Source organism: Kryptolebias marmoratus, linkage group LG15 (assembly GCF_001649575.2).
Source record: "Kryptolebias marmoratus isolate JLee-2015 linkage group LG15, ASM164957v2, whole genome shotgun sequence".
NCBI classification, from domain to species: Eukaryota; Metazoa; Chordata; class Actinopteri; order Cyprinodontiformes; family Rivulidae; genus Kryptolebias; species Kryptolebias marmoratus.
In genome coordinates, this window is record NC_051444.1 from 32293700 (window position 1) to 32315371 (window position 21672).

Sequence of the window (21672 nt, forward strand, 5' to 3'; positions counted from 1 at the left end):
GCCCTCTGAGCTCCCTGCGCCCTCTGCCAAGCCCTCTGAGCTCCCTGCGCCCTCTGCTGAGCCCTCTGAGCTCCCTGCGCCCTCTGCCGAGCCCTCTGAGCTCCCTGCGCCCTCTGCCGAGCCCTCTGAGCTCCCTGCGCCCTCTGCCGAGCCCACTGAGCTCCCTGCGCCCTCTCTGCTGGTCAGCGTTCCTGAGGGGGTCTGGAACGCTTCTCTGCTGGTCAGCGTTCCTGAGGGGGTCGGCGACGCTTCTCTGCTGGTCAGCGTTCCTGAGGGGGTCGACGACGCCTCACCATCCCGTGTCTCCGTGGGGGTCGGCAGTGACGACAACGCCTCACCATCCCGTGTCTCCATGGGGGTCGGCAGTGACGGCGACGTCTCACCATCCCGTGTCTCCGAGGGGGTCGCTGATGTCGACGACGCCTCTCACTCCGTCTTCGAGGGGGTCTCCGTGGGGACGCCTCGCTCCGCTCTGCTAAGCCGAGGGTCCGTGGGGACGCTTCGCTCCGCTCGGCTCCGCCGAGGGTCCATGGGGACGCCTCGCTCCGCTCTGCTAAGCCGAGGGTCCATGGGGACGCCTCGCTCCGCTCTGCTAAGCCGAGGGTCCAGGGGGACGCTCCGCTCCACCAAGGGACTGAAGGGATGCTACGCTCTCCCCTTCGCCACCGAGGGTCCGGACCGACGCCTCCCCTAGTCTCCGAGGGGGTCGTCGAGGATGCTGTCGTCGAGGATGCCGTCACCTCAGCGCTGCTCCAACGAGGGTCTGGGTTGACGCCTCGCTCTGCGCTGCTCCACCGAGGGTCGGGATTGGCGCTTCGCTCAGCTCAGCCACGTCGAGCGGTTCGCGCTGTGCCCTGTCCGCCCGGCTCTCGCCTGCTTGGTCCATGCCAGCCCAGCTCTCGCCTGCTTGGTCCACGTCAGTTTGGCGCTCACCTGTTCCGCCGAGGACAGCGCCCGGGCCGCCCTCCTGAACTCTTGCTCCGCCGAGGATGGTGCCCGGGCCGCCCTCCTGAACTCTGGCTCCGCCATGGACGGCGCCCGGGCCGTCCCCCAGAACTCTTGCTCCGCCGAGGACGGCGCCCGGGCCGTCCCCCAGAACTCTTGCTCCACCGAGGACGGCACCCGGGCCGTCCCCCAGAACTCTTGCTCCGCCGAGGACGGCGCCCGGGCCGTCCCCCAGAACTCTTGCCTTGCCGAGGACGGCGCCCGGGCCGTCCCCCAGAACTCTTGCTCCGCTGTGAGCGGTATCCTGGTCGCCCGCCTGAACTTTTGCTCTGCTGAGGACATCATCCCTGAAAGTTTTGATGGTGCCCTGGTTGTCCTCTGGCTTTTGGTTTTGTTTTGCTCCCCTGGCCTTTTGCCAGGTCGGTTTTGATATTTGTTTGCTTGTTTGTGCCCGCCATCCTTTGTTTTGTTTTTTACCCCCCACCACCCTCCCGTGCTAGGCTCTCTTTTGGTTTTTGGGACGTCAGGGGACGTCCCTTGAGGGGGGGGTACTGTCGGGATTTGGGTTTTTGGTTTTCAGTTAGTTGCTTTATGTTTCAGTTGGTGTTTATTATTTTGTTATCTTGTAGTTTAGTTCGTGTTTCCTTCTGCCCTTGCCTCATGTGTCTGTGTTTGTTTTCATTTTCATTCCCCCAGCTTAGTCATCTGGTTACCTGTCACTCCCATCTCCACCTGTGAGCAATATTAATCATGTCACCTGTCTCCACTTACCTGATTACCCTCAGCACTCAAATACCCGGTCATTTCTCCCACTAGTCGTTGGATCATTCCTTGTTGTTTGCCTTCGCTCCCCGTGTTTCCTTGTTGCCTTGCTTTGTTATGTATTTGGATTTTTGTTAAGTTTTAGTTGCTGCTACGTCAGCTTCTGTTTTGCTTATTTTCGTTATTTATTAAATTAGTTTTTACTTCCAGTATGAGTCTGCGTTCTGGGTTCGCCTCTGCCTCCACCGCTCCTGACAGAGAGAACCCAATTCAAGATAGCCACCACAGCCAAAAAACACAAAAATGGCTATAACTAACAAATTCTGCAGATATTAGGCTACCATTTGGTGTGATAGTAGCTGAGCATTGTCCTCCACTCATTGTCTGAGAGCTACACATTACAAAGAGCTTTGCATAAAACCTTGGAATGAACCGTTGGCATCAGCCATGTTTGTCTATCACCATAAATATGTTAGGGCCCACTGGATGAATTTCAATAAACCTTACAGGAAATATTCATTGAATGAACATCTACCATTGAAGAACCTTTGGAGGTAATCAGCCACCACAGCTAACTAACATAACAAAAATAAAAATGGATGTTAGTCAGTTTTACACTTACTGAAAGAAAATTGGATAAGATAGTAACTGAGAGTATCTGAAAAGTCATTGTTCAAGCACTAACATATTGTGCATTACATTATTTTAAGAATAAACCAAAATGACACTATTTCCATCATTTTTTACCATACTCTTTCAATCCCCAATGGGGAAATTCATTATTTGCATTTTTCAGATTGCACATGTGAGCACATGGCTGCCATCTAAAGCTGGAGGGTTAGGGGCCTTGCTAAAATGCCTACGATCGGGCTAATAAGGGTGAAGGTGCATCACCTACCCCACTAAAATTTTGGGCCAATCTGCAATATGAGATTCAAACCTGCAAACTCCTAATCACAGGCTTGCCTCTCTAACCTCTGCTCCACCAATCCACTTTTAACATCGAATTAAGAATCTAATTACTTTCCTGTCATTGAGCTGCAGAACTGAGAGGATCAGGAGGTCTTTTGGCCACCTTTTTATTGCCTCCCAATCCCCAGTTATCATCTTACTTTTGTTGTGTGTTGGTTGCTATTTTGCTGTGCTATGAAATGTATGTTATTCTGATGAGCTGCTTGACAATTGAGTTTTCCTTTGCATATCAGTCAGTCAGTCAGTCTGTCAAGGAATTGCATTCTCTGGGAAACTGCAGTGTGAATGTTGAGTGCTGAATGACTGCCCTCTAGTGAGGAAGCTAAAATGGAGTAGCAAAAAGCTAAAATCAGCATCACAGTAGCTAAAATTAGCTAAACTGTAGCTAAAATTGTATCTTCCTGTACACTTAGTTTAGTTCTGTACATTTAGTCATGTTTAGATCTGTTTAGTTTAGCAACTATTTTTGACTGTCTTAGCTCATGCTTAGATATGTCTGGTTTTACTTCGGCTGTATAGCGGGCCTGGGATACTTTTAGATAGTTCGGTACCGTTAGTTTTAGTCTTAGTTTTACTTTTAGCTTAGTTTAGTTCTATAAATTTAGTCATGCTTAGATCTGTTTAGTTTAGCTTAGCTTATTTAGACAATTAGTTATCATTGTATCTTGTACCTGTCTGTAATTTTGTTTCTGTAACTTTGTCTGTAATTTTGTTCTGTGTTGTAAAGCACTTTGAGTCACCTCGCCTGCCTACCTACCTACCTACCTAAAAACTAAAAGAAGCAGAATGGTTGCTAAAACCTAAAAATAGCATAAGAAGACTAAAATAACGCAAGTATGCTGAAGTTGATTTTAGAGAGAACAATGTTTTTAAAGGAACTGAAGAGATCTCAATGCATTTTTAAAAATGTAAATAAAGTTAAAAAGGGGCATCTTTGAAAAGTAGTACAATATACCCGATTGAGCTGAACATTTAGAAAATAGAACAAACTGTGAGGAAGTAGTTTTATTCCAAAAACATATGGAGGAAACTATAAACAAGAAAACAACAGTGTGACTGATCACTCACCATTAACACTATTATGATTTCCGTTTAAAGTTCTGGCATGAAAGGCAATGGGTTATATCTGTATCTTCATGGAATGCAAGGTTTTTAATCTAATGTTATAGAATATTTTGTATTTTAAATTTTATGGGTTTGCATTCACAAAAAGTCCAATCTATTTGCAAAAATATGACATGAAAGCAGACTTCTATTTCTAAAATTTAGGAAGCTAAATACACCAATTTTGCTTCAAAAAAGTTTTTAAAGCTTTAATGACATACTATAACATACGTATGAAACTGTAAATGTCATGGAAATAATTTATGTTTTGATAAATGTGTGTTTATTTTAACAATTAGTATATTGTAATTTAAGTTGCTTGGTTCACGTTTTGGGATTTGTGTAAAATTATTGTATTTTATTTAGTCTAAAAGTAACTATCTTTGTTGCAAGTTATCGCCAGATTTGTATGTATAATAGACTGCGAGATTTAAGTAAACAGAACGAGCAGAAGCCTGGAACCGAGCTACGTGCTGCAGCCTCGTTTATCCTGTAGCTGGTAAGGTATTTTGTGATTATGTTTATAGTATTTTGTAAATTTATCAGTTATGGTGTTTTAATTATTTCATATTTTCATTTAGAGTGAACAAGACGAAGATTATTTGTTAAAGACCTCTGAAGTGGCAGGCTGTCACGAGGTAATTTTGTTAAAGCACGTGTCACCTATCTGTCTGTATGGAACTGTATTTGTACTTAAAGCTTTGTGTTTTGTTTTTACTTTTTTCACGGTGTTAAGACGAAGCCCGTCTTAAGAAAGCCGTGCCAGTGTTGTCACTTTAGAGCTACAGTGAAAACTCATCCAGCCAGCGCCGGTAAGAAGCTCGTTAAGACGACAGCAGCTGCAGAGAGTGATGGTACCGTGGTACAACACAAGAGGGCGCCATTTGTCAAGCTCACCGCTCACAAGAAGCCAAGCACAGCAGCAACAACCTTATGCAACTTAAGGTGGAAATTAACAAAGGACAGTGTTAAAAGTAGAATAAGCGTGGTTTAAGTGAAGTTAAAAGCCACAATAAGTTTGTATAACATTTGTCAAAAGGTTACAGATTTTCTACTGAACTTCAAAGTAATGCGTTGTTGTTAGAAAAGGTATTGTGCATTTAGCTTGAGGGCAAATTAAATTTGAAGTTAAAGTTATTTAAATTGAAATACATCTGTATTAAGAGTGAAGCTCATTACAGCTACAGTATAAAGTAATGTTTAAGTCGCATAAGTTGGAAATTTGAAGCAGTATTTTGCAGTTTAAGTAAAGCATTGAGTGACATTTAACCAGATTTATAAGATGACTGACAAAGATCATAAAGAGCTCCATGCTGTACCATGTACTGAAGTGGAAGAAAATGATACTCAGCAAATCTCAGAACCACAGACTGTTCGAAGAAGTGAAAGAGCAAGAACGTTAACCGAAAAGGGTAAAGCGCTTCAAGAGGAGAAACTTCAAACTCTTCAACACAGATATGCAGTCGGTTTTGAAAAATGGAGATATGAAGCAAGACTGAGCAAAGTAATATTAGGAAAAGAAGCTTCAAATAGTGAATTAAAGGAGCTGATTAATAATGTAAACATGACCTGCAGAGATATGCAAACCATTTATGAAGAAATGCGACAAATACAAACTCCCGATGCAGACGCAAGGCGCAAAGTAGATGCATGTACATCACTTTCCGCATTCATTGTCAGAAGAGCTGAAAAACAACTACAAGGAGACTTTGCAGAAGGTGATGAAGAGCCATGGCCAGATTTTGGATCATGTCTAGGATCTGAAAGTACGACATCAAGGTCAAAATCCAGAAGGTCTAAAAGTAGTTCAGGTAATTCACAAACATCTAGGAGACTGGAAGCAGAGGCAGAGGCAGCTGCATGTCAAGAAATACTAGCAGTTATGAAAGAGCAAGAAAAGGAAACGATTTAGTTACAAAAACTGGAACGTGAGAATTTGGAAAGGCAGAAAGCAATGGAAGAGCAGCGCCAAAAGATTGATCGCTTGGAAGAAGTTAAAAAATTTAATGCTGCAAAGGCACGAGTAAAGGTTTATGATGAAGCTGAAAGTATTTCTACAAGTCAGAGTTCATCACAAAGCGTTAAAGCAGAAAGTGAAATCCAAGCAATCTCTGTCAAGGCACACAGTTCTTCTCCAGCTCTAAATGTAACTCAGTTCCATAATGCTACAAGTTTTGGATCTGTGCCACACATTCCTACAGCTGTAAACCAAGCTCAACAAAGTCCTGGTGAACAACTTAAGGTCAACATAAGCCAAACACTCAAAGCATCAAGTCCACCGTTCATCCCTCAAGCCACACAGGTCTCCTCCATTGCAGCTCAACAACAGTCAAATTATGAGCTAGTTGGTATACTAGCAGAAGCAATAAGTGCTAATCGTCTTCCAACTCCAGAACCTACATTGTTCACAGGTGACCCTTTAAAGTTTAAAGATTGGCAGTTGTCATTTGAAACCCTGATAAAAAATGAAAAACATTCCAAAGAATGAAAGGCTCTATTATCACAGAAAGTATCTCGGTGGAGCCGCAAAGAGAGCAGTTGAAGGTTTTCTCCTAGTGGGGACAGATGAAGCATATGACTCAGCTTGGAAGGTGCTGGAAAAGTGTTTTGGAGATCTATTCACCATAGGAAAATGCTTCAGAGACAAGCTTCACAGTTGGCCTAAAATAAACTCCAAGGATGTAAGTGAGTTGAGAGAATTTGCTGACTTCCTGAAGAACTGTGAAGCTGCAATGTCACACATAAGGTCATTGGAGATTCTCAATGATTGTATGGAAATTCAAAAACTCTTACTAAAACTTCGAGATTGGTTGACAACAAGGTGGAACCAGACAACCATGAAAATAAGAAGGGCTAGTGATGGAGAATATCCATCTTTTCATGTGTTTGCTGATTTTGTGTCCACTGAAGCTGACTTGGCATGTGATCCTATAGCAAGCTCTTAAAGGTTTGGAAATAAGTAAACCCAAACAATTACGCAGCCAAGTCATTCAAGCATCCGACATGTCTGCAAAAACGCTAACAACAAACTCAAATCACACAAATACTGTAACCTGTCATTTCTGCAAAGGAAATGGTCACACACTTCACAAATGTTTCAAATTTACAGAAACCTCACTCCAAGACCGTATCAAGTTTGCACAAGCAGAAAGGCTGTGTTTTGGATGTTTAAAGAGAGGACATCATTCAAAGAAGTGTGACAAAAGGAGCACATGTGAAAAATGTCAAAAGAGACATCCGACATGTCTGCACGATGACACGTTTGTTGAGCGTAAAAAGGCAATACCTGTAGCCAGCAATAAATCTCAAGACAAGGACAAAGCTGACGCTAAAGACGGAGACAAACCATCAGTTGCGATCATCAACAGAGTAAGTCAACTTCAAGCACGTTGACATCTTCTACACTACCTGTATGGATTTCATCAAAAAACGACCCAAACAGAGAGGTTTTAGTTTATGCACTCATTGATTCACAGAGTGATACATCCTTCATCTTGGATGAAGTGGCCCAAGATCTTGACACAAATAAAAGTAAGATCAATCTGCGTCTGTCAACTATGTCCGCCAAGTCAATAGTTATACCATGTGACAAGCTGGTAAATCTTCAAGTTAGAGGATATAAGCATGAAAAGAGAATTACATTGTCACCAGTCTACACAAGAGAGTTTATCCCTGTTAACAGATCACATATCCCAACATCTGAAACTGCCTTAAAGTGGCCTCATCTGGAAAAGCTGGTAGATAAGCTACCACCACTGCTTGAATGCGAAGTTGGTCTACTTATTGGCTATAACTGTCAACAAGCCCTCCTACCACGTGAAGTTCTTACAGGCAAAGAGAACCAACCTTACGTACAGCTAACCGATCTCAGCTGGAGCATAGTTGGTTGCTCATCTCAAGTTCAAAATCACAACGATGTCATTGGTACAAGTCACAGAATCATTGTTCGTGAAGTAACTCCTGTTTCACAACCAGCGGTTGAACTCAAACAACAAGTGCATTTTGTATGCAGAACTCAAGTAAAGGAAGTCAATCCAACTGATGTGATAAAGGCTCTAGAATCTGATTTCTCTGAACATGCAACAGATGACAATCCAATTTCACAGGAAGACATTTTGTTCATGTCAAAGGTGACCAAAGGCATAAAACAAAAGAAAGATAGTCATTACGAACTCCCATTGCCATTCGAGGCAGACAATCTGGATCTCCCAAATAACAAGAAAAGTGCTGAACACAGATTGTCTTCATTGGAACGTCGACTCAAACGGGATGAGAAATACTACAAAGATTATGTCAAGTTCATGAATGTTATTATAACCCGCGGAGATGCAGAAAAGGTGCCAGAACAACAGCTGGATAACAAGACAACATGGTACATCCCACACCATGGGGTTTACCACCCCCACAAACCTGAGAAGATACGTGTGGTTTTTGATGTTCTGCACGCTACCAAGGAACATCTCTCAACGAGCATCTTTTGACTGGACCGGATCTCACCAACACCCTGGTCGGAGTGTTATGCCGATTCAGAAAGGGTCCTGTTGCCATCATGTGTGATGTGGAAAGAATGTTCCACCAATTCCACGTCATTAAGGAACATTAAGATTATTTGAGATTTCTTTGGTGGGAAAAAGGCGATCTGAATTCCGAGCCTTCAGTTTACAGAATGAAAGTACATCTTTTCGGAGCAGCCTCATCTCCTAGATGCTGTAATTTTGGACTCAAACACATTGCATCACAAGGAAGAAACAAGTTCAGCAAAGAGACTGTTGAATTCATCCAAAGAGACATTTACGTCAACAATGGACTTGCTAATGTAACATCCACAGCCAAAGCCATTCAGCTGGTCAAAGAGTCAAGGGAACTTTGCAAAACAGGCAACCTACATCTGCATAAGTTTGTGTCAAACAATAAAGAAGTGCTTGCAACAATTCCCCAAGAAGAACAAGCTCAATCCAAAGATCAGAACATGGCTTTTGGAGAACTCCACATTGAACGTGCACTTGGAGTACAATGGTGCGTAGAAGCAGACGAATTCCAGTTCAGAGTTCAAGTTAAAGATAACCAATTGACCAGAAGGAGGGTACTCTCGACTGTTGCTTCCATCTATGATCCTCTTGGGTTCGTCGCCCCATTCACATTGATTGGAAAGCAGATACTCCAAACGTTATGCAAAGACAAGGTTAACTGGGATGATGATCTTCCAGACCACATTCTACCATGATGGGAAGCTTGGTTAAGAGACCTGCCTAAGTTGGCAGCTCTGAAGATCCCACGAAGCTACTCACAAGACATCAACATCATGCATTATGAATTGCATAACTTCTCTGATGCGAGCCTCAACGTTTATGGTGCATGTTCATACCTTAGAGCAAACAGCAAAGAAGGACAGATAAGTTGCTCTCTCGTCATGGGAAAAGCGAGAGTTACACCCATCAAACAAATGACGATCCCAAGGCTTGAACTGTCATTCAAGTCGTACTGGCATATATAAGCAATGATGCTAAAAGATTCCACACATTCATTGCCAATCGGATTCAATGAATAAGGCAAAGTACAAGTCCTGAAAATTGGCAGCATGTCAGCTCAGAAGAAAATCCGGCTGATTAGGCCTCAAAGGGCTTAACTGCTGCACAACTGAAAGAATCAAACTGGTTGAAGGGTCCAGATTTCCTTTGGAAACAAGATCTTCCATTCAAAAGGGAAATGGTGGAAGAAGTTGAAGAGACAGATCTTGAACTCCGTACAGTTCATATACACACCATACAGTCAAAAAAAGTGAACCCTGTTCTAGAGCGCCTAAAAAAGTTTTCTGATTGGTCAAGAGCTGTAAAGGCTATTGCTAGACTCAAAAGATGCATAAAAGAGTTTAAAGGTGTTCAACAAAGAACAAACAAAACAACAGATCTTGAAGAGAGAAAAGACAAGTGTTTATTATCAAACTAGTGCAAAGAGAAGCTTTTACTGAGGAAATACAGAAAATCAGATCTCAGAAGGTGAATTCTCTGCACAGACATAACTACTAAAGCAGCTGAATGCTTTCTTGGACAACTCTGATGTTCTCAGGATGGGAGGAAGATTATCTCAATCAGCCTTGCGTCATCATGTCAAACACCCTGCAATTCTTCCCAAGGAGTCCCATGTATCAGCCCTCCTCGTCAAACACTATCATGAACGTGTACATCACCAAGGAAGAGGCATGACCATAAATGAACTGCGTGCAAATGGCATATGGATTCTACGATGTGGAAATAGGGTCTCTTCGCACATTTATCACTGTGTTAAATGCAGGAGATATAGAAAGGCCACAAATGTCCAACAGATGGCTGAGTTACCAGAAGTAAGAACAAAAACAGCTCCTCCTTTTACTTATTGTGGTGTTGACTGTTTTGGTCCATTCATGGTAAAGGAAGGAAGAAAGGAAGTCAAAAGATATGGATTATTGTTCACCTGCTTATGTTCACGAGCTGTACATATTGAAACACTTGATGACTTATCAACAGATGCTTTCATGAATGCTCTTCGCGTCCTGATTGCCATAATTGGTCCTGTTCGACAGTTGAGATGCGACCAAGGAACAAATTTTATGGGAGCCAGAAGAGAGTTTTTGGAGCTAATGAAGGATATGACCAAGAACCGCAAAGAGCTATCGGTTGCGAGTTTGTGATGAACGTTCCATCAGCTAACCACATGGGAGGCATCTGGGACTGCCAAATTCGGACAGTGTGAAGCATACTAACAGCAATGTTAGATACATTCTCTAACAGATTTGATACAACTAGTCTAAGAACACTCTTTTACGAGACAATGGCCATTATTAACAGCAGACCCTTAAGTGTGGAATATCTTAATGATCCCTTGGGTCCAGAGCCATTAACTCCCGATCATATATTAACGATGCAGTCTTCAGTTCTTCTACCCCCTCCGGGACAGTTTTGCAGAGAGGATTTGTACTTGAACAAAAGATGGAAAAGAGTACAATTTCTAGCAAACGAGTTTTGGCAAAGATGGAAACGAGAATATCTGCTAAATCTCCAGCAGCGACAGAAATGGCAGAAAGTTTCACAGAACCTGCACGTTAATGACATTGTGATCCTACAAGACGATAATGCTCCAAGATGTAAATGGAAACTAGCTCTAGTAGTAGAGACTCTACAAAGCTCAGATGGCAAGGTTCGAAAGGCGACACTAAAAACAAGTGAAACGACATTTGACAAAAGAAAACCACTGACAAGGTTGATATATCTAGAAAGACCAATTCACAAAGTAGTGACATTACTTGAGACTAATATAGAGTAAAACAGATTATAATCTTGACACTCATTGGAAAAACACATTGAGAACCAACTAGTGATTTTGGTGGAAGTGTAAGTGTCACAAAAATAATTTATGTTTTGATAAATGTGTGTTTATTTTAACAATTAGGATATTGTAATTTAAGTTGCTTGGTTCACGTTTTGGGATTTGTGTAAAATGATTGTATTTTATTTAGACTAAAAGTAACTATCTTTGTTGCAAGTTATTGCCAGATTTGTATGTATAATTTAAGTAAACAGAACGAGCAGAAGCCTGAAACCGAGCTACGTGCTGCAGCCCCGTTTATCCTGTAGCTGTTAAGGTATTTTGTGATTATGTTTATAGTATTTTATTTTGTAAATTTATAAGTTATGGTGTTTTAATTATTCTATATTTTCATTTAGAGTGAACAAGACGAAGATTATTTGTTAAAGACCTCTGAAGGTAATTTTGTTAAAGCACGTGTCACCTATCTGTCTGTATGGAACTGTATTTGTACTTAAAGCTTTGTGTTTTGTTTGTACAGTTTTCACGGCGTTCAATAAAAAAAAGAGAAGCCCGTCTTAAGAAAGCCGTGCCAGTGTTGTGACTTTAGAGCTACACAAACAAACAATAGAATAAATATTAAAATAAAATTTGAAATGAAAAAAAATATATAAGAAGGTAAAAAGTAAAAAGTGCCAATCATTATTCAGCAATATGCATTCTTTCAACAAATACTTTGCCTTTATTGCAATATCTAACAATGCCGTAGTAATAAAAACAGCATGAATATGAATATAAACAAAAGGAACTTTGACAAAAATCAGCCACAGGTGAACAGCCAGCATCAATCAAAAAGCAAGAGGGTGAACGTAGAAAAAAATGACTGATACCAAAAAAAGCCACATCTACAAAATGAAACAGGTTTAAAGTAAACCAGAACACACGAAACACTACAAAAGCAGTAATTAATGAAATCTTGTTTAAACTCTGAGTCAGACAATAGGAATAAACAACCTGAGTTAGAAAAAGAAAACTATATCCAGAAACTAAATTTAAAAAAACCTACAGAATACTGATAATCACTTATCTGCTGGATATGTTTTTATTAACCACATTAACTTTGTTTCTCTTTATTAAAGTTAACTTTTTATGTTTTTCCATTCATCTTTTTTTTTATATCTGGTTGGATGCTGGATAGCTGGTGTCTGTCCCCAGCACTCATTATGCGAGAGGTGGACATGTCACAAGTCCATCACAGGACCACATAGAGACAATCAACCATTCACACTCTCACTCACATCTAGGGACACTTTCAAGTTACCAGTGAACCAAACATGCCTGTTTTTCGTCTGTGGGAGGAAACCAGAGTAAACCCATGCATGCATGGGGAGAACATGCAAAGTCCACCCAGAAAGGTCCCAGGTGGGGAGGTGACCTTCTTTCTGGGAGGCAACATCTTTAACCGCTGTTCTGCAATGCCACCCCATATACTTTTTTTCTTAAAGACCCACAGAGGCTGCTCAAGAACTGATTTTTTTTCTGTGTACTAAAAGGAGATGTATATAAAGCTAAAGACTGTTATATAAAACCCATAGCAATTTTGGATCAAAAAATGAAAAACAACCCAAAAAGTGGAGACTAAATGTTTCACTTAAATAACCCCGATTTATGTCAAAATATAAAAAAGAAATGCGACAATTATATGAAAGAGAATGGAAATGGAGAGTTCTTAGTATTCACTATGTGGGAAGCCACAAAAGCAGTGCTTAGACGAAAATTAGTTGGACTCTCATCTTAAATAAAAAGAGACAAGGAACAAAGGAAATTAGAAAAACTAATATTGGACCTAGAAAGGGTGCATATAAAGACATGATAATACTACTTTAAAATCTCTTGATTAGTACAGTTTAGACATTATTAGACACTGATATTATATATTATTAGAGACTGAATAAATTATTGACATTTAACGCACAAGGCATGTTACAATTTGCTAATCAATGATGCCATTAATCAGGGAAGAGGGCCAGAAGACTACTAGCTTTTTAGTTGTGCAAAGTACAATCAAATAGAACTGTTTCAAAAACAACAAGCCATGCTACTAAGAAAATGGTGTCCCACCCTAAGTTATAACAGAAACCATTTTCAGTTATTATAAGGCACTTTATAACCCAAAGGGGAGGAATAAAAAAAACAGAGTGGATCTAAACTTTACTATGAAAATCTAAATTAACTGAAGAAGAGTGTAAAGCAATGGCAAGCCAATTTTACAAAATATTTAAAGATGAGGTAATACCCATCCTACAAAGAGTATTTTTGCATTTGCTAAAAATGATCCTCCAAAACTGTGGTCTGAAGCACTAATATTTGCAAATCCTAAAGAGGGGAAAGACCCCAGAAATTGTTGAATTTGTTGACCCCAGAACGGATGAATGCTGTAAACTTCAAAACACACAAACACAAAAAACAAATGCAAAAAATGCATCAAAAGAAAAATAATGTGAAAGCCCAAAACACAAGCAAACTTACTCCACAAAATGGAAGTTCACCAGGAGTACTCAAGGCAGACTTTGCAGTGTCCTCCTGCCATTTGTCCCAATGTTGGCAGTTTTTTTCCCCCAAAAACCTTATTAACGAATAAAAAAGAACATAGACTACACTGAGAATAAAACATAAATTTTAGATGACACATATACATCTCCACCAAATATGGGAAGAATTACAGAGACCAAAAACATAAAAAGTAAAATAACATAAAATAAAATATAACAATAATTATAAATAAATAAAAGGCATCTCAGGAAGGGAAAGCAGTGCAGCACCAACACTGTTAATAGTGGGGTGGTTTGCTTCTGACCTCGACTCGGGACGTCGTGGGTTGGTGGGCGGAATACTTCGAAGACCTCCTCAATCCCACCAGCACCTCTTCCATTGAGGAGGTGGAGCCTAGGGACTTTGGGTTGGACTCTCCAATCTCCGGTGCTGAGGTCACGAGGCGGTTAAAAAGCTCCTAAGTTGCAGGGCTCCGGGGGTGGATGAGATTTGCCCAGAGTTCCTTAAGGCTCTGGATGTTGTAGGGTTGTGTTGGTTAACGCGGCTCTGCAATATTGCGTGGACATCGGGGGCAGTTCCCCTGGATTGGCAGACGGGGGTGGTGGTCCCCTTATTTAAAAAAGGGGACCGGCGAGTGTGTTCCAACTACAGAGGGATCACACTCTTAAGCCTCCCTGGTAAGGTCTATTCGGGGGTTCTGGAGAGGAGGGTCCATCGGATAGTTGAATCTCGGATTCAGGAAGAGCAGTGTGGTTTTCGTCCTGGTTGTGGAACACTGGACCAACTCTACTCCCTCAGCAGGGTCCTTGAGGGTGCATAGGAGTTCGCCCAACCAGTCTACATGTGTTTTTTGGACTTGGAGAAGGCGTTCGACCGTGTCCCTCGGGGAATTCTGTGGGGGGTACCAGGCCCTTTGATACGGGCTGTTAGGTCCCTTTATGACCGGTGTCAGAGCTTGGTCCGCGTTGCCGGCAGCAAGTCGGACTCGTTTCCGGTGAGAGTTGGACTCCGCCAAGGTTGCCCTTTGTCACCGATTCTGTTCATAACATTTATGAACAGAATTTCTAGGCGCAGCCAAGGCGTCGAGGGGATCCGTTTTGGTGACCTTAGGATTGTGTGCTTTTGGCAGATGATGTGATCCTATTGGCTTCATCATGCCGTGATCTACAGCTTTCGCTGGAGCGGTTCATAGCCGAGTCTGAAGCAGCTGGGATGAGGATCAGTGCCTCTAAATCCGAGGCCATGGTCTTGAGCTGGAAAAGGGTGCCTTTTCCGGGTCGGGGAAGATGTCCTGCCCCAAGTGGAGGAGTTTAAGTATCTCGGGGTCTTGTTCACGAATGAGGGAAAAATGGAGCAGGAGATCGATAGGCGGATAGGTGCAGCATCTGCAGTGAAGTGGGCGCTGTACCGGTCTGTCATGGTGAAGAGAGAGCTGAGTCAAAATGCGAAGCTCTCGATTTACCGGTCGATCTACGTTCCTACCCTTATCTATGGTCACAAGCTTTGGGTAGTGACCGAAAGAACGAAATTGCAAATACAAGCGGCTGAAATGAGTTTTCTCCACAGGGTGTCTGGGCTCTCCCTTAGAGATAGGGTGAGAAGCTCGGTCATCCGGGAGGGACTCAGAGTAGAGCCGCTGCTCCTCCACGTCGAGAGGAGCCAGTTGAGGTGGCTCGGGCATCTGGTGAGGATGCCTCCTGGACGCCTCCCTGGTGAGGTGTTCCGGGCACGTCCCACCGGGAGGAGGCCCAGAGGAAGACCTAGGACACGCTGGAGGGACTATGTTTCTTGGCTGGTCTGAGAACACCTTGGGATTCCCCTGTTGGAGCTGGCTCAAGTGGCTGGGGAGAGGGAAGTCTGGGTCTCCCTGCTTAGGCTGCTACCCCCGCGACCCGACCCAGATAAGCGGAAGAAGATGGATGGATGGATAAATAAAAGTAAAAATGGAGAGATAACAAGCAAAATTGGTAAACTTCAATAATGAATAAAATAAGCGAAACAAATAAATAAATAAGAATGGTGTAAGAGGGTGTTAAGATTCACACAATGAGGAAGTTAAACAGTTTTCTGGCATTGGTAGTAGATATTTTCTTTACAGACAAAAAAAAGTAAATTAATTTTTTTAATACTTTCAAGTGGGGGAGATTTAAAACAATATTTATGTACAAATAATTTTGTAATATAAGCATGTTGTTAACTATGAATTCAGTGTGTTTATCTTTTGATGTTATACCAAATTTATATCAGAAGAAGAAAAAATTTCTGTATTTATAGAGCTACAACACAACTATTCATGAACTGATTTCCAAAGAATTTGAATTAAATTACAATAATAGAATAGGTGTCCTGGGGCTGGCAGTGAGACCTCCGACTATTTCTAAAAAATAAATAAATAAATAAAAAACTCAGTGTCTCTTGCCTCCTAAACATGGTGGTTCCCTTCAGGATCAACAAATTACTGAACCAATGACACTTAAATTACACTATTATACTGGACTAATAAGTTTGCTGGTTGCTTTGGGTTTTGCTGGTGTTTTTGTTTTTCTGCAGCATTTTTCTTTTGCTGCATTTTTTTCTTTGCATTCGTTTTTCATGTGTTTGTGGCACGTTTAACCCTTTATAGCGTGTTCGGCAATTTGCTGCGTGCTGGTACCTGTCTGCCACTGTAGATCAGAAATTAGTATTTCTTCTGTCAAAATTTACATCAGTCTTAATGTCATAACCAGACCAAGACAGAAAAAAGAGAGAAAACTTGAGGTGCCTTGCTGGTTCGAGGCTGTGCAGCCAGCTGTCACTATGTCTTCCTCAGGACTCCTAAGGAGGTGATCACTCCCACTCAGCAGAACCATGGAGAGGAGGCTGGGTGAGGCTCAAAATCTACTGATGATCAGTGGGCCAACGTTTCCTCCAAGGTCACCAGATGATGGTGATGGTTAAAGAATGGTCTGTAACTTTTAGCTAATGATAACAGGAATTGGTTTGTAAGCATTTAAGAGCAATTCTTCAGCTGAACTTCTCTAATAGTTTTGTAAACTGAGATTCTTAAAGTTACAAACAGCTATAGTTAACTTTAGCTTCTCTACTGCCAGATTTTTACAATAACAATAAATTAATCCAGACAAAACCTACTCTTTAAACAGTGAAGGAGGACGGGAAAAACAGAAGGGAGAAGAGAAGAGGACTGGATGGAAGAGACTTTTTCCTTTGATTTTCATCAAAATAAACATACATCAGATTATCAGCCAGTCAGGTTCTGACAAGTTCAGAAGATGAGGGCCTGGGCAGGTTTTCCTGTTTAAAGAGATTCTTTTAGAAACACATAATATCAATCTCATTTGCAATGTAAAAATGAAAATGAAGATTAAACATTGCAATCACTACTGTAATTAGATTGCTCAATTCAAAGTCGTGTTACCATTGGACTGTCTTCAGTAATGACAAAGAGTAATCGTTATACAAATCTAATTTGCTCAAACTAATTGACTAATTTCCTTATTAGATAAAATGAAGACATGCACGCCATACATTCATTTTCAACACATTTAAAACGATTTCCAAACTTAAAATAACAGATCTTGTCTCTACATCTTTCTTCTTTTTCTTTCGGCTTTTCCCTTTTCAGATGTTGGCACAGCAAATCATCCTCCTCCATCTATCTCTGTCTTCTGCATCCTCCGTCCTCACTCCAGCTACCTCCATGTCCTCTCTAACTGCATCCATATATCTCCTCTTTGTCTTTTTTCCTGGCAGCTGCGTCTCTAACATCCGTCTACCAATATACCCACTGTCCCTCCTCTGCACATCTCCAAAACATCTCAGTCTGGCCTCTCTAACTTTATTTCCCAGTTGTTCAACCTGTGCTGGACCTCTGATGACCTCGTCCTTGTCTCCCAAGGAGAACCTCAACATCTTCAGCTCTGCCACTTCCAGTTCTGTCTCCTGTCTTTTTGTTAGTCCCATTGTCTCCAAACCATACAACATGGCTGGTCTCACCACTGTTGTGTAAACCTTTCCTTTGACCTTTGATGCTATCTTTTTGGCACAAATGACTCCTGAAAACCTTTCTCCATCCACTCCATCCTGTCTGGACTCTCTTCTTCACCTCTTTACTACACTCCCTGTTTTCCTGCACAGTCAACCCTAAGTACTTGAATTCCTGCACCTTTGTGACCTCTGCTTCTTGTAGCCTCACTGTTCCACCTGCCTCCCTCTCATTCACACACAGGTACTCTGTCTTTCTACGTCTGACTTTCATCCCTTGTCTTTCAAGTGCATACCTCCACCTCTCCAGGTTCTCTTCCACATGTTCCCTGTTCTCACCACAGATCAGTGTCATCTGCAAACATCATAGTCCACGGGGATCCCTGCCTGACCTCATCTGTTAATCTGTCCATCACCATAACAGAGTCGATCCTTGAAGCAGTCCTACCTTCACATTGAAGCTATCTGTTACTCCTACAACACACCTCACCACTGTCCTGCTGTCCTCATACATGTCCTGTGCCAGTCTAACATACTTTTCTGCCACTCCAGATTTCTTCATACAAAACCACAGCTCCTCCCTTGGCACCCTGTCATATGCTTTTTCATCTCTACATAAATCCTTTTTCTTTTTTATGTCTCAAAATGAGTGCAAGCAAGAATGAAGGAGGCTCTGTGGATCAGATATTCAATTAGGGGGAACTTTCAAGTTAGAGGCCAGAGGTTAAAAAAAGGGGACATTTTATTCTAGACAAAATTAGCTTAATTCTAGAGGAAGAGATAAGAAAAAAAAAGTTTCAACTGAGACAAATTTCTTTATTGGTCGCGAGATAAATTATACCCTATCTTGGTGTGAAACGCCAACCCTTAACACTTGATCATTGAAAGGAAGATTGAAAAGAGTAAACCTAATGGAAGCAATAACAGCTAAACTTGCTAAACAACTAAAACTGATTATTTTTTGGCCCTATGGGCTGCTGTGATTGCCTACTTTGGGTGATGAGACAGATAACACATAGGGTTCAAATATGGTAGAGGATTTTCATACTTATTTGTCTTCTACCTCTTCAATTATTTTTTATCATTTGGGATGTTAGGTTGAAATTGGACTCAAATTGTTCATTATTGTTTTGATCTTTTTGTGTGAAAACTATGAAATGTGTTTATGTAGTTTAGATTTGTTTTTGCTTAATAAATAGTGTTCAGAAAATGCTAGGCCTTTACTTATTTAAAGTCATGTAAAACTCATCTGAAGCATCAGATTTATGTTGGGATTTGTCAAAAGCCATGATGTTTGTGGTACTGCTGAGGAAACTGTCCTCCTCCAGTGCTTGTCCCTGTCTTTCACCACCTCCATCATTTTAACTTTGTCCCACCACCCTCTCTCCAAAACCTTCATCCTTTTATTATCTCTCCTCCTCCTCCTTCACAGTGTTCTTAATCTTGATTTAATCTACAGCTTTGTTCTCACACCTTAATGTATAGAAAACTAAAGCATCTCAGCACTGAAGTGAGCTACAGAGCGTGGGGAGTGTTGGTGCTTCCAAACATGTCCATCTGCCAACAGAAACAAGGAAGAGAAGGAGGAGGAGGAGGAGGAAGCGGAGGCAGAAGAAGAGGCCAGAGATCAGGTGTCCTAATCAGGATTGACAGTTACATCACTCTGGGACTTAATCCTCCACATGTTTCATTCTGATGTGGACCAATGTAGAGCTTTTCTGAATGAGCTCTTAGCAGCACACAGACTGGATTCTTTATGTCTGCCCAACATAAACTTCCACACATTTGGAAAGTATCCAAGAACAACCATAGCAACCATTGCCATGGTTACAGCAGGAAGCCAGAGCCTGTTCTGATGGCATGTTTCCCAGAGGAACATGTCATGCATTTTACATAGTGAAAGAGGATGTATACTGTGGATAAAGACAAGCAGTCAGAGCTTTAAAAAGATGAAGGTTGAATGTTCTCAACGCCATATAAAGGTCTAGGCCTATCCTCTGCCTATCCAAGCCAGAGTTTTAAATTAAGACATCTTACTTTAAGAAATTAAAGAGTAACTGACATTTTTGGCAATCCTTGAAAATATGCACAATCTCATGCCACATCACAAGACATCACATTCAGAGTATGTGTTATAAATTACTCTCAGCTACTACCACATCAAGGTTTAGCTCATCATCTGTAAAACTGACTGAGGTATAGTCATTTTGGTATTGGATAATGTTGATTAACTGTAGCAGTCATCTTGAAATGGATTGACTCCAAAGATTAATCAGATCTAGATGTTCATCCAATGATTCAAAAAAAGGTAAAAAACAAAAGACCCTAAGAAGCCTCTATTGTGAGGAGAGAGGGCAATTTGCACATTAATCTAGTTTACAGTATATCTCTGCTTTAAAAGCCTGAACTTCACACTCTCTGCTTTTTTAATTGAGAAAGCTCCTCGGATGAGAAGCGAAATGTCTTCAGCTACAGAATAGTCCAGTTGTTTTTGTTTTGTTTTGTTTTTTTTACCTTTTTTGGATTTACCATGCATATCATATCTACAACAGCATATCATCCAACAATTGTTTTCTAAAAGTTTATTTGAAGTCTGTCCTATGGTTCACAAGATATTTTGCTAAAAGCCAGACACAGAAACACACACATAATATACTTTAAATCTGTTTTTTATAAGAATGTCATGTGTTCACTCACTGAGAAATAAATTCCTTATGAGGACAATAAATAGCCTGTTCTATTCTATTCTTCTTCTTCTTTTTCTTTTGGCTGTTCCCTTCCAGGGTTCACCACAGCAAGTCATCCTCCTCCATCTAACTCTGTCTTCTACGTCCTCTGTTCTCACTCCATTTTCTCTCTAACTGCATCCATATGTCTCCTCTTTGGAGTCTTTTTCCTGGCAGCTGCATCTCTAACATCCTTCTACCAGTATACCCAATGTCCTGTCTCTGCACATGTTCAAACCATCTCAGTCTGACCTCTCTAACTTTATCTTATCGTTCAACTTGTGCTGTACCTCTGACCTCATTCCTAATCCTGTCCATGCTTGTCCCTCCCAAGGAGAACTTCAACATCTTCAGCTCTGCCACTTTCAGTTTTGTCTCCTATCTACCACTGTTGTGTAAACCTTTCCTTTGACCTTTGCTTTTGTCACAAATCACTTCTGAAACTTTTCTCCATCCACTCCATCCTGCCTGGACTCTCTTCTTCTTTACCACACCTCAGAATAGAATGCAACTATTGCATTCTATTCTGATAAAAAAGGACACACATCCAGGCTCAAAAATAAAGTTTTAACTGAAATCCTACACTCACCTTGGCTGACGCTGTGAAGGCTGGCCTCGTCTGTTCTCCTCCCCCAGCCGGCTGAGGGAGGGTGACCGGCTTCGTATCCCCCTCCCCATAGTTCGGACCACCACATTGCCATTGGGGCTGCCGCTGGGCATCTGCTGGATCAGCTGGGGTGACAGGCTGCGGTGTAAAGCTGAGGAGCCAGGCTGCGAGTGACCTTGCTGGGGGGCCCGGTGTTGGTGGGGCTGGGCCTGCTGACAGGGGGCCCAGTTTCCGGGAGAACTGTGCTGCTTCTGCTGGCACTGCCCAACTGCAAGGTTGTTGTCACTGTTTGAGCGAAGGAGGACCCGTGGCGCTGCTAATGAGGAGGGGGACTGGCCGTTTCCGCTGCCAGAGGATGGACCCCGCCGGCGTTTGGAGTAGGCTGGAGCTTCACGGAAAGGCACTACAGAGAAACATGAAATACATGTTCATTCTCTTCTTCAGAGTTAAACCTGGAGATACATGAACCAACAGACATCAAGCAAAACATGTCCTTTTAGGTCAGGAGTTCATGGTTGACTCTATGACTCAATGATTGCAAAAGCTTTACTGTCTGTTTTTTTTTTAAATATGATTTTATTACTCTTTTCATTGTCACTTTTAATTTTTTTCTGTTAAAATTTGCTCAGTAGATTGGCTTTGACTTTTGTGTATCAGATACTGTACATTGCTGTACAATCATTTCAACTTTACAGATTTCTCTTTAAACAAAAACAAAATTTCTCTGGATTGTTTATTGAC

General features: G+C 41.7%; 1 protein-coding gene across 1 annotated transcript in view; it reads right to left on the bottom strand.

Annotated features, from left to right (window-relative positions):
* shank2b (SH3 and multiple ankyrin repeat domains 2b) overlaps window positions 1-21672 on the bottom strand; it is a 370640-nt gene that overhangs the window by 183088 nt on the left and 165880 nt on the right. The window contains exon 9 of the mRNA XM_025008967.2: window positions 20914-21334. Coding sequence (XP_024864735.1) covers window positions 20914-21334 — 421 coding nt within the window. The remainder of the gene's footprint in view (window positions 1-20913; window positions 21335-21672) is intronic.